The 14,347-nt window shown below is 43.9% G+C and overlaps 1 protein-coding gene across 1 annotated transcript in view; it reads left to right on the top strand.

Moving 5' to 3' along the window:
• LOC115172763 (disks large-associated protein 2) overlaps nt 1–14,347 on the top strand; it is a 207,647-nt gene that overhangs the window by 182,719 nt on the left and 10,581 nt on the right. The window contains exon 8 of the mRNA XM_029730497.1: nt 13,850–14,229. Within this exon, the coding sequence (XP_029586357.1) occupies nt 13,850–14,229 (380 nt within the window). The remainder of the gene's footprint in view (nt 1–13,849; nt 14,230–14,347) is intronic.

Below are 14,347 nucleotides of genomic sequence, written 5' to 3'. Positions count from 1 at the left end.
GCCATTCTCTGTATTTATGGTGCTTTCAAGACAGCTGTGAACTAAAAAAAAAAGGTTGAATCTTGATGACGTCAGTGATCTTCAGGTCGTAACTCTAGAAAGAGGCCCGAGTTCCCGATTTACAATTCTGAGTTGGATGAAAGTTCAAAACGTATTTTCCCAGTCGTAACTCGTTTTTCCCAAGTTCCCAGTTGTCTTGAGCTCACTAAAGTCAGATTTTGCAGTTTCGAGTTAACAGTTGTTTTGTGCGTGGCACAAATCATGTTTCATTGACAGCATGGCCAATGTTGAATGCTTTATCATTTTAAACCAGGAAAAGAGACCCTTAATCTTAGACTTGGACCACAAAGCCACTCCACTGAATAGCAGGCTCATGATTGCTTTGTAATGCTTGCAGTTATCCACTGATTCCTTCCAACCACTCATTGGTGGTTTGAATTTGCGATTTCCAACTTGTTGTGAAATGTTTATGTCCAATGGCCGATGAGCAAGGATACGTTTTATCTATAATTGCTCTTCATTATTTCTCTTCATAAGACAAGGATTAAAAAGGTTTTACCAGTAGATTGTCAACTTGATTCATGATGATAACTGTTAGCTAAAATTTTGAAAGTATGATGTTGACATGATTAGTCCAATCAAAGCTACTGTAGATATAATGTGATTTGAAGTCATTTTATCTGTGGCCAATGAACTCGAGACTTCTTGGATGGGCACTTCTAATGTAACTCTATGGCAGCACCCAAGGGGCTTGAATTTTTGAGCTCTGCCCTTAGACTTGGCGGTGACGTAGTGTTCCCTTGAGTGACAGAACACTGAGCCAATCACGGCGCAACGCTCCGTATTTTCTGCTGGCTTGCCCCACCACCACAGAAACCACTGAGTTAGGCTGAAACACCTTGATGTTGGAGCTGCCTTACTCAAGAAAACCAAAAAGAGACCATGTTTGTATGCGGCTTTATTAACTCAATGATATATATTTTTTTTACATTGCTTGCAAACTGATATGTGACACGTATTAATCCCAAAATACATGCAAAACAGGCAAGCCCCACATTTTTGCAGAAAATATGGGGCTCCAAACAGGTGGGGTTCTGCCCTTTTAAAACAGTCTAAGGGGGGATCACGTGACCCTTGAACGAGATGGCCGCATGAACTAAAAGCTCCGCACAAGTAGTTTCCAATTCTTAATCTTACCTCCACTTTAAGTTAAAACTCCTTTAGCTTTAGTCAAAAAGTCATGACGGCTACAAAAGGCGACATTACAGGTGACATTTTTACCCGGATTCGAGCATTAGCCACGGAAAAAGCCTCCAAGAAACAGCTAGCTTCAGAAAAAGCTAGCGCCATTAGCCAGGAGCAAGAGGACCCTCCCCCCCCCGAGGCCCAACAAATGCCAACCTCGCACTCTGTCAAAGACATCTTTTCTGAGCTGAGATCCCAACGTACAGAACTCAACATCAAATTAGATGGCATTAACTCTCAGCTCAGTGTGATAGGGGGAAAGGTGACAACCCTGACAACCCTGACATCAACAACAAGATAACCGTCAAGGCGGGGCACCTGGATGAGGTAGAGGGCCGAATCCTATCCATGGAAAACTCACTGACAGACGCCATGGAAACAATAGCATATGCTAAAAAGAAAATAGAGCATCTGGAAGAGAAAACAGAGGACCTGGAAAACAGGTGGCGAAGGAATAATTGTGTTCTGTTAAATCTGGGAGAAAAAGTAGAGGGAAACATGCCACTGATCCGCTACCTGCAAGACAAACTTCCCGAGTGGATCCACCTGTCCACCGACAGGCCCATAGAGCGGATGAGGCATTTCTTTGGTGGTGATAGGGGAGACGTTGTGCGTTGCTAACTGTTTTTTTTTTCGTAACACAGAATTGAGACTGAGCGTGGGGGTAATAGATCCAACGGGATATGTCGAGTTGTTTGGGAACTCGGCTGGGGTGTTCAGAGATTGTTCTTTTATGTACCCCATTTATTTTAATTTTATGTGATCGCAGCTGTAACTGTTATCCACCTTTACCCAGAGATGACTTGCACTAGAGTTTGATTACTGTTCAATGACGTTGACTAGTACTTTAAATCTACTGACATGGAACTGCCATTGTCTAGGTCATGCAATAAAACTGAAAAAGATACTATGTGCTCTTAAAGAGGAAAAAGCAGACATTGCGCTATTACAAGAGACACACCTCTGTGATGCCGAACATGCCAAACTCCGCACAGCTTGGGTGGGACAGGTGTATTTCTCATCTTTCAAATCAAACAGTAGAGGTACAGCCATACTTATCCATAAGAATGTTCCATTCATAATTGACAAAAACATATCTGATCCGGAGGGGAGATTTATTTTGATAACTGGGTCACTGTATGGGCAACCAATTACTATCTTAAACATATGCGCTCCTAATACAGATACTCCTGCTTTCATGTAAAAAATGATAACCCTGTTCAATGAGCATTGTTGCCTTTGGAGTGTTGGCTGGAGATTTTAATTGTACCCTCAACCCAACCCTGGACAAATCATCTCAAGTCCCCACCACAAATCCTAGATCTGAAAAGATGTTGAACTCTCTTACTAAAGAGATGGGACTGCTAGATATCTGGAGAGACTAATAGCTCATCTATGGACTATAAATACTACTGTAATGTTCATTACACCTACACCCGTATAGACTACATTTTTATCCCAAAGATTTTCATAAATTCAGCCACATGTACAATTGGTCCCATAGCACTTTCAGATCACGCCTTTGTCCACCTCCGCTTTGACCTCTGCAAAAACATTTCGAGGTCAAAGAGCTGGAAATTCAACACCTTCATGTTATCAAACGAAGTGTTCCATACATTGGTAACTACATGGATAGACAACTACACACAAGACAACAAAGACTCTCATGTGTCTCCGGCCACAATGTGGGCCGCTGCCAAAGCCACACTAAGAGGTCATCTAATTGCATATGCTTCCTCTAAGAAAAAGCAATGGAAGCACACAGGCTAGATATTGAGAGGGAGCTGGAAAGCTGTGAAAAAGTACATAAACAATCCCCAGACAGCACCTCCTGGAGTCAACTTAAAGCAGCCAAAGCCAAACTGAACTTGGACTCTACTCGGGAAATAAAAAAAAGTTTTCTTTACTAAACAGAAATACCATGAGTATAGCAATAGGCCTAGTAGATTGCTTGCTTACCAATTACAAAAAAGAGCAGTCAGAGCGTACAATCATGGCCATCCGAACAGCAGAGGAGGAGGTCACATATGACCAAAAAAAGATACATTTACTTTTTCATGGTTTTACTGCAAACTATATACTTCTGAGAGAACATACGAATGCAGAACTCCATTCCTTCCTAGAAGGAATCTCACTACCTAAACTATTAGAGACCGACCAAGAAGAGCTCAACTCCCCCTTCACTCCTGAGGAGGTCCTGGAGGCAATTACCTCCATGCCACCTAACAAGTCCAGGCCCAGATGGATTCCCCGGAGAGTTCTACAAAGCTTTTTGGCCCCAGCTTAGCCCTATTTTCATGCCAATGCTGGATGATTTTTGCAAAAACAGAGCTCTCCCAGACTCTATGCACACAGCTCGCATTACAGTGTTGCTATAAGCTTGTTGGATTTCGACTACAAATAATTACCAAATTGCTCACCAAAAGACTAAACACTCTTCTTCCCAAAACAATACAAGCGGCCCAAACTGGATTTATTAGAGACAGGTACTCTTCTGATAACATTCACCGTCTTTTTGATATTATTGATAAAGTAAATGCACAGAAGACCACTGTCCTGCTGGCTTCACTGGATTCTGAGAAGGCGTTCGACAGGATGGAGTGGAGCTTTCTGTTCTCAGTCTTAGAAAAGTTCAATATGGGCCCAAACTTTAAATGCCATGGTGACTACTAACAGTCTGAACTCTGACAGATTCACTTTAGGACCGGGCACAAGACAAGGGTGCTCGCTGTCCCCCCTGCTCTACTTATTGGGGGCGGAGCCTCTAGCAGAGTTGATAAGGAGCAATCCAAGTATTATGGGTGTTTCTGCAGTCGGCCTGCAGCACAAGATTTTGCACTACGTGGATGATGTCTTGCTCTACATATCCAACCCTGGAATCCCTCCCATTTTAGACACAATTGCTCAGTATGGCAAGTTTTCAGAATACAAGCTGAATTTGTACAAATCCACTGTTTGCCATCTCAATCTTACGCTCACCAGCTCTATGAAGACACTCTGTCCGTTCTAATGGAAGACACAGGGGTTTCAATACCTTGGGATCTTCGTAACACCAGATCTGAATTGCCTTTTCAAGGAAAATTATCTCCCACTCCTGGATCAAATCAAGAACGATCTCCAAACCTGGATCTCAATTAGCTTAGTCGGAAGAGTTAATGTCATCCGTAGAAACATCCTCCCTAGATTGAACTATTTATTTCAGATGCTCCCATGCTATCGCCCAGTTTCCTTTTTCAAAACAACTAACCAAAGCATCACCAAATGTATTTTATTTTTATTTTTTCACCTTTATTTAATCAGGTAGGCTAGTTGAGAACAAGTTCTCATTCAAAACTGTGACCTGGCCAAGAATAAAGCAAAGTAGTTCGACACATACAACAACACAGAGTTACACATGAAATAAACAAACATACAGTCAATAATACAGTACAAAAAAAACTAGATACAGCGTGTGCAAATGAAGTAAGATAAGGGAGGTAAGGCAATAAATAGGCCATGGTGGCAAAGTAATTACAATATACCAATTAAACACTGGAGTGATTGATGTGCAAAAGATGAATGTGCAAGTAGAGATACTGGGGTGCAAAGGAGCAAAATAAATAAATAAATACAGTATGGGGATGAGGTAGTTGGATGGGCTATATTACAGATGGGCTATGTACAGGTGCAGTGATCTGTCAGCTGCTCTGACAGCTGGTGCTTAAAGCTAGTGAAGGAGAAATGAGTCTCCAGCTTCAGTGATTTTTGCAGTTCGTTCCAGTCATTGGCAGCAGAGAACTGGAAGGAAAGGCGGCCAAAGGAGGAATTGGCTTTGGGGGTGACTAGTGAGATATACCCACTGGAGCGCGTGCTATGGGTGGGTGCTGCTATGGTGACCAGTGAGCTGAGATAAGGCGGGGCTTTACCTAGCAGAGACTTGTAGATGACCTGTAGCCAGTGGGTTTGGCGACGAGTATGAAGAAAGGGCCAACCAACGAGAGCGTACAGGTCGCAATGATGGGTAGTATATGGGGCTTTGGTGACAAAACGGATGGCACTGTGATAGACTGCATCCAATTTGTTGAGTAGAGTGTTGGAGGCTATTTTTTAAATGACATCGCCGAAGTTGAGGATCGGTAGGATGGTCAGTTTTACGAGGGTATTTTTGGCAGCATGAGTGAAGGATGCTTTGCTGCGAAATAGGAAGCCGATTCAGATTTAATTTTGGATTGGAGATGGTTAATGTGAGACTAGAAGGAGAGTTTACAGTCTAACCAGACACCTAGGTATTTGTAGTTGTCCACATATTCTAAGTCAGAACCGTCCAGAGTAGTGATGCTGGACAGACAAGCAGGTGCGGGCAGCGATCGGTTGAAGAGCATGCTTTTAGTTTTGCTTGCATTTAAGAGCAGTTGGAGGCAACGGAAGGAGAGTTGTATGGCATTGAAACTCGTCTGAAGGTTAGTTAACACAGTGTCCAAAGAAGGGCCAGAGGTATACAGAATGGTGTCGTGTGCGTTGAGGTGGATCAGAGAATCACCAACAGAAAAAGCGACATCATTGATGTATACAGAGAAGAGAGTCGGCCCGAGAATTGAACCCTGTGGCACCCCCATAGAGACTGCCAGAGGTCCAGACAACAGGCCCTCCGATTTGACACACTGAACTCTATCAGAGAAGTAGTTGGTGAACCAGGCGAGGCAGTCATTTGAGAAACGAAGGCTGTTGAGTCTGCCGATAAGAATGTGGTGATTGACAGAGTTGAAAGCCTTGGCCAGGTCGATGAATACGGCTGCACAGTAATGTCTCTTATCGATGGCGGTTATGATATCGTTTAGGACCTTGAGCGTGGCTGAGGTGCACCCATGACCAGCTCTGAAACTAGATTGCATAGTGGAGAAGGTACGGTGGGATTCGAAATGGTCGGTAATCTGTTTGTTAACTTGGCTTTCGAAGACCTTAGAAAGGCAGGGTAGGATAGATATAGGTCTGTAGCAGTTTGGGTCTAGAGTGTCTCCCCCTTTGAAGAGGGGGATGATCGCGGCAGCTTTCCAATCTTTGGGAATCTCAGACGATACGAAAGAGAGGTTGAACAGGTTAGTAATAGGGGTTGCAACAATTTCGTCAGATAATTTTAGAAAGTGAGGTTCCAGATTGTCTAGCCCGGCTAATTTGTAGGGGTCAAGATTTTGCAGCTCTTTCAGAACATCAGCTATCTGGATTTGGGTAAAGGAGAAATGGGGGAGGCTTGGGCGAGATGCTGTGAGGGGTGCCAGGCAATTGACCGGGGTAGGGGTAGCCGGGGCAATAAAAAACCTAGGGTCAAGTTTTCCACTCTATCGAAACCTGAATCTAAGGGTGGTCTTGCCCTTCCCTCCCTTCAATTGTACTACTGCTCTGCCCAAATCCGCAACATGCTAACATGGATCACAAACAGACAAGACTCAACGTGGATTTAGATAGAAGCCCAATCCTGTGGTTCATTGCCCCTAAGCTCAGTTATTGTCATTAATAACTTTAGTGAAGTGGGCAACATAGCCAAAACCTTTGTGATTTACAGCACCCTACTAGCGTGGAGGGACTGTAAGAAATACCTGGGCATTTCCTCCCAAATATGTTCTCACTCGCCTATAGTATGCAACTCAGACTTGCCCAAAGCCCTGAGTGATGTCAACTTTAATCTGGCATACTCTAGGAATCAGGACCTTTTCAGACCTATTTCATCAGAAAACCACTACACTGAAATCCTTTCATGAGCTCTGCAGTGAATTCAATGTGCCAAGATCCAATTTTCTTAAATATCTTGAAATTAGACACGTCATTTCCTCATTTACTTCCAAGAGGAGGTTTAGAGCTCAGCTGAATGAAGTTGAAGCCGTTCTTGCTACAGCACAATCCATTAAAGGCAAATTCTCCTATATCTATAGACTTTTTTCTGAGAATGTGGACTCCTCCTTTACTCCTTTGAAAATAATCTGGGTAAAGGACCTTGGTCTGACTATCAGTGATGAGTTATGGGCGGAGGTTTGCGACAGGATATACTGCTCCTCTACTAATGTAAAAATGAAAGAATCTAATTACACATTTTTGTACAAATTTTATTACACCCCAATGAGAGTCCATAGAATGAAAACAGACATTTCTCCTAACTGTAAAAGATGTACCTCTGAAAGTGGAACCTATATGCATGTATTTTGGAGTTGTAGAGAGATTGCCAGATTTATACATACTGCTGCACAGAAAATACTAGATGTACAGTTTGATATGACCCCGTGTATCTATCTTCTTAATGCCCAGCATGACTTTGTTCTTGATCCTGACAGAGAAAATGTGTTTATGACTATCACATACTTTACTAAGAAATGTATTCTTCTATTCTGGGCTTCTAATACTTCTCCTACATTTAAAATGTGGATTGACCAGATTGTTGACTTTCTTCCTCTTGAAAAGATCACTTATCAAATCAAATCAAAGCTAATTTATTTATACAGCCCTTTTTACATCAGCTGATATCTCAAAGTGCTGTACAGAAACCCAGCCTAAAACCCCAAACAGCAAGCAATGCAGGTGTAGAAGCACGGTGGCTAGGATAAACTCCCTAGAAAGGCCAAAACCCAGGAAGAAACCTAGAGAGGAACCAGGCTATGAGGGGTGGCCAGTCCTCTTCTGGCTGTGCCGGGTGGGGATTATAACAGAACATGGCCAAGATGTTCATATGTTCATAAATGACCAGCGTGGTCAAATAATAATAATCACAGTAGTTGTCGAGGGTGCAACAGGTCAGCACCTCAGGAGTAAATGTCAGTTTGCTTTTCATAGCCGATCATTGAGAGTATCTCTACCGCTCCTGCTGTTGAAAACAGCAGGTCTGGGACAGGTAGCATGTCCGGTGAACAGGTCAGGGTTCCTTAGCGGCAGGCAGAACAGTTGAAACTGGAACAGCAGCATGGCCAGGTGGACTGGGGACAGCAAGGAGTCATCATGCTAGGTAGTCCTGAGGCATGGTCCTAGGGCTCAGGTCCCCCGAGAGAGAGAAAGAAAGAAAGAAAGCATACTTAAATTCACACAGGACACTGGGGAAATACTCCAGATATAACAGACTGACCCTAGCCCCCCGACACATAAACTACTGCAGCATAAATAGTGGAGGCTGAGACAGGAGGGGTCAGGAGACACTGTGGCCCCATCCGATGATACCCCCGGACAGGGCCATACAGGATGGATATAACCCCACCTTCTTTGCCAAAGCACAGCCCCCACAACACTAGAGGGATTTCTTCAACCACCAACTTACCATCCTGAGACAAGGCCGAGTATAGCCCACAAAGATCTCCGCCACGGCACAACCCAAGGGGCCCCCCCAACCCAAGGGGCCAACCCAAACAGGAAGACCACGTCAGTGACTCAACCCACTCAAGTGACGCACCCCTCCTAGGGACGGCATGGAAGAGCACCAGTAAGCCAGTGACTCGGCCCCTGTAATAGGGTTAGAGGCAGAGAATCCCAGTGGAGAGAGGGGAAACCGGCTAGGCAGAGACAGCAAGGGCGGTTCATTGCTCCAGTGCCTTTCGTTCACCTTCACACTCCTGGGCCAGACTACACTCAATCATAGGACCTACTGAAGAGATGAGTCTTCAATAAAGACTTACACTTATGACCTCCGCAAGAGACAGCCCAAGTTTGATAAACTCTGGTCTCCACTACTCAACTATATTTTAAATTGGACAGATTGAATGGGGTGATTAGGGAAATGAACAGACACATGTTGTGTAAGGGGCTGTAAAAACTAATTATTTTCTCGTCATCTCAGCTAAGGCTGGAAATAGCTAACAAGAACCTTGATAGTGCTGCTGCAAGTATTTTTTTTTATTATTATTTTTTATTATTATTGTTAGTTCTTTTTTATTTTTTTAAGTCTTTCACATCTGTGAACGTGGAATGTGTTTTGTTGGTTGATTGAAAAACAAGAAAACCTTAAATTGAAAGAAAAAAACAGTCTAAGGCACTGCATCTCAGTGCTAGAGGTGTCATTACAGACCCTGGTTCGATTCCAGGCTGCATCATAACTGGCCGGGATTGGGAGTCCCATAGGACAATTGGGCCAGCATCGTCTGGGTTAGGGTTTGGCCGGGGTAGGCCGTCATTGTAAATAAGAATTTGTTCTTAACAGACTTGCCTAGTTAAATAAAGGTTAAATTTGAAAAAGTCTGGAGGTGTTGGGTCATTGTCCTGTTGAAAAACAAATGATTGTCCCACTAAGAGCAAAACAGATGGGATGGCATATCGCTGCAGAATGCTGTGGTAGTCATGCTGGTTAAGTGTGCCTTGAATTCTAAATAAATCACCAACATTGTCACCAGCAAAGCACCCCCACACCATCACACCTCCTCCATGCTTCACGGTGGGAACCACACATGCAGAGATCATCTGTTCACCTACTCTGCATCTCACAAAGACATGGCGGTTGTAACCAAAAATCTCACATTTGGACTCATCAGACCAAAGGACACATTTCCACCGGTCTAATGTCCATTGCTCGTGTTTGTTGGCCCAAGCAAGTCTCTTCTTCTTATTGGTGTCCTTTAGTAGTGGTTTCTTTACAGCAATTCAACGATGAAGGCCTGATTCACGCAGTCTCCTCTGAACAGTTGATGTTGAGATGGGTCTGTTAGTTGAACTCCGTGAAGTATTTATTTGGCTGCAATTTCTGAGGCTGGTAACTCTAATGAACTTATCCTCTGCAGCAGAGGTAACTCTGAGTTTTCCTTTCCTGTGTCGGTCCTCATAAGAGCCAGTTTCATCATAACACTTGATGGTTTTTGCGACTGTACGTGAAGAAACTTTCAAAGTTCTTGAAATGTTCCATGTTGACTGACATTCATGTCTCAAAGTTTCTCTTTGCTTATTTGAGCTGTTCTTGCCGTAATATTGACTTGCTATTTTACCATATAGGGCTATCTTCTGTATACCACCCCTACCTTGTCACAACACAACTGATTGGCTCAAACACATTTCAAAGGATAGAAATTCCACAAATTAACTTTTAACAAGGCACACCTATTAATTGAAATGCATTCCAGATGACTACCTCATGAAGCTGGTTGAGAGAATGCAAAGAGTGTGCAAAGCTGTCATCAAGGCAAAGGGTGGCTACTTTGAAGAATCGCAAATATAAAATATATTTTAATTTGTTTAACACTTTTTGGGGTTACTTCATGATTTCATATGTGTTATTTCATAGTTTTGATGTACAATGTAGAAAATAGTAAAAATAAAGAAAAATCCTTGATTGAGTAGGTGCGTCCAAACTTTTGACTGGTACTGTAAATCAAAACTAGATGTTGAACTGACATCTGTGCCCAGTGGGATATCCTTAAAAGCCTGGTAAACGAAGCACTGTTTAGTATTTTTTATCATCATGATGATATGGCCAGAGACACTTCGCTTTTTGAAAGTCAAATTCTTTGAAAACATGACTGCTAACAAGCAAAAAGATGTCCATGTTGTTGTCATGGAGATAAGGAGCAGGTTTTCTGTCTGGATAGTTATTGTGTAATTTAAAGGTTAAGTAAAACCACCTGTCTTGCCTGGTATGGTTGCTATGGTTTCTGTTGGCTGGGACGTGAGGGGACAGGCTAAATGCTGAGTAACACCGCCAAGATGGGGGGGGGGTCCATCTGCTTAATCTTCTCACTTTATTTCCTTCTTTCTTTCTCTCTCTCTCTTACCCTCTCTCTCTCTTTATTTATTTATTTATCTTTTTCTCCCTCCCTCTCACTCTCTCTCTCTCTCTCTCTCTCTCTCTCTTTCTTTCTCTTTTTTCTCCCTCACCCTCTCTTTCTCTCTATATATACTGCTCAAAAAAATAAAGGGAACACTTAAACAACACATCCTAGATCTGAATGAAAGAAATAATCTTATTAAATACTTTTTTCTTTACATAGCTGAATGTGCTGACAACAAAATCACACAAAAATAATCAATGGAAATCCAATTTATCAACCCATGGAGGTCTGGATTTGGAGTCACACTCAAAATTAAAGTGGAAAACCACACTACAGGCTGATCCAACTTTGATGTAATGTCCTTAAAACAAGTCAAAATGAGGCTCAGTAGTGTGTGTGGCCTCCACGTGCCTGTATGACCTCCCTACAACGCCTGGGCATGCTCCTGATGAGGTGGCGGATGGTCTCCTGAGGGATCTCCTCCCAGACCTGGACTAAAGCATCCGCCAACTCCTGGACAGTCTGTGGTGCAACGTGGCGTTGGTGGATGGAGCGAGACATGATGTCCCAGACGTGCTCAATTGGATTCAGGTCTGGGGAACGGGCGGGCCAGTCCATAGCATCAATGCCTTCCTCTTGCAGGAACTGCTGACACTCCAGCCACATGAGGTCTAGCATTGTCTTGCATTAGGAGGAACCCAGGGCCAACCGCACCAGCATATGGTCTCACAAGGGGTCTGAGGATCTCATCTCGGTACCTAATGGCAGTCAGGCTACCTCTGGCGAGCACATGGAGGGCTGTGCGGCCCCCCAAAGAAATGCCACCCCACACCATGACTGACCCACCGCCAAACCGGTCATGCTGGAGGATGTTGCAGGCAGCAGAACGTTCTCCACGGCATCTCCAGACTCTGTCACGTCTGTCACATGTGCTCAGTGTGAACCTGCTTTCATCTGTGAAGAGCACAGGGCGCCAGTGGCGAATTTGCCAATCTTGGTGTTCTCTGGCAAATGCCAAACGTCCTGCACGGTGTTGGGCTGTAAGCACAACCCCCACCTGTGGACGTCGGGCCCTCATACCACCCTCATGGAGTCTGTTTCTGACCGTTTGAGCAGACACATGCACATTTGTGGCCTGCTGGAGGTCATTTTGCAGGGCTCTGGCAGTGCTTCTTCTGCTCCTCCTTGCACAAAGGCGGAGGTAGCGGTCCTGCTGCTGGGTTGTTGCCCTCCTACGGCCTCTTCCACGTCTCCTGATGTACTGGCCTGTCTTCTGGTAGCACCTCCATGCTCTGGACACTACGCTGACAGACACAGCAAACCTTCTTGCCACAGCTCGCATTGATGTGCCATCCTGGATGAGCTGCACTACCTGAGCCACTTGTGTGGGTTGTAGACTCCGTCTCATGCTACCACTAGAGTGAAAGCACCACCAGCATTCAAAAGTGACCAAAACTTCAGCCAGGAAGCATAGGAACTGAGAAGTGGCTTGTGGTCCCCACCTGCAGAACCACTCCTTTATTGGGGGTGTCTTGCTAATTGCCTATAATTTCCACCTGTTGTCTATTCCATTTGCACAACAGCATGTGACATTTATTGTCAATCAGTGTTGCTTCCTAAGTGGACAGTTTGATTTCACAGAAGTGTGATTGACTTGGAGTTACATTGTGTTGTTTAAGTGTTCCCTTTATTTTTTTGAGCAGTGTATATACTGTATATATATTTTATCTTGTTTTCTCTCTCTCTCAATGTCTGTATCTTTTTGTCTCTTCTTTGTTATTCTTTCTCTCTACTGACTCATCTTGGTGACCTCTTTGAGAAGATCATTTATGAATGGGGGACGAAGTGAGTCATTAGGCCTTAGAGCAGTATGCTGAGCTCTACAGGGCGGATGTCAGCAGAGGGTATTTATAGAACCAGCCTGGGTGCTGCTGGGGAGTGCTTAAGGGTCATGGTGTTGGAGGGACAAATTCTGCATTGAATGCATATTCAAAACCAATTCATAATCCAATGCCATTGTTAGTCCATTTTAAAGTAGTCCGAAGAGGATAAGTTGTCTTCAAATGAGAAACCCAGTGGAAATATTTTCTGGAGAATGGAATAGAGGATGAAGAATTCACTGAAGGGACTGAACACAAATCAATTAGCCCCTGTCAGTACATACATTCATAAATTATTTAATAGGATGCCCAGAAGACATGCTTGAATTTTTAAGTGAGCATAAAGTTTGTGTAACAAATAATTGCAAACCGTTGAAAACTCCATTAGTCCCTACAATATACTAGTTTGTTAGAAATGCTGGCCTGCTGTATAATTCAGTGTACTGTATTCCTCCTTCCCTTTCTCTATGGTCAGTGGTATCTGGTATCCTTGGGACGTCCCTACCATAAACACTAACCATAACCCTAACCAAAAGTCTTACCTAACCCTAATCTTAACCCTTACCATAACCATTTCAAATGTCAACTTCAAGGGGGTAGGGACGCCCTAAGGATTATGGATAGCACAGAACCTCTATAAGAGTTCTGATGAGCCAAGACCACTGTGGCCTTTGATCATTAGATGCTCTTCAAATGGACAAGCTGTTTAAGTTGATAGCCTGTTACAGTATTAGGCTGCTCCGTCAAAGTTATTTTTTAAAGAAGAGGACACATCAAACCCAGTTATTTATATAGTCACATTCTCATTTGCACTTGAAAGAAATTATCATTTTTATAATCCCCTGCTCATCAAATACATGTAAGGAGAATGGCTGTCAACACTCCACAGTGAATACTTCTCAGTGGTCTCTCCTCTCCCTGATTGTCAACGGCATAGCCCTACAGTACCTGATCTACTTCAACTACCACATCATATACCTTCCTTTTAACTTTGACCTTCTCTATTCCTCTATCTTTCAGAGGTCACATACACAAACAACTACAAGAAGATGACCCCTCCGCCGGTCCCGCCCCGTTCCACCGTAGGCTCTAAGCCCCTCATCTCAGTCACGGCTCAGAGCAGCACAGAATCCACCCAGGATGCGTACCATGAGGGCAGATCTCCTCGAGGGTGGGGGGACGGGCTGGGCCTGAGCCTGGGCAGGTCCCTGTATAACTCCACAGACAGTCTGGACAGTGCCAAGGCGGTGACTATAGCCATGGAGGCTGCAGGGGTGATGTCTGGGAAGAGACACCCGTCCACAGACAGTCATAGCTCAGTGATGACCTGTGATAAAGCCATCCTGGTGTCCAAGGCTGAGGAGTACCTCAAAACACCACGCTCCTCCATAGGGATACAGGTGAGTGGCGCGCACGCAAGCACACACATACACACACACACACACACACACACACACACAAACACACACACGGGTATACAAAAAATGGTGCATACACACACACCCACCCATTCATAAA

Source organism: Salmo trutta, chromosome 33 (assembly GCF_901001165.1).
Source record: "Salmo trutta chromosome 33, fSalTru1.1, whole genome shotgun sequence".
Taxonomy (NCBI): Eukaryota; Metazoa; Chordata; class Actinopteri; order Salmoniformes; family Salmonidae; genus Salmo; species Salmo trutta.
The sequence above is the reverse complement of the archived record's forward strand: the minus strand, read 5'-3'. Positions and strand labels throughout refer to the sequence as shown.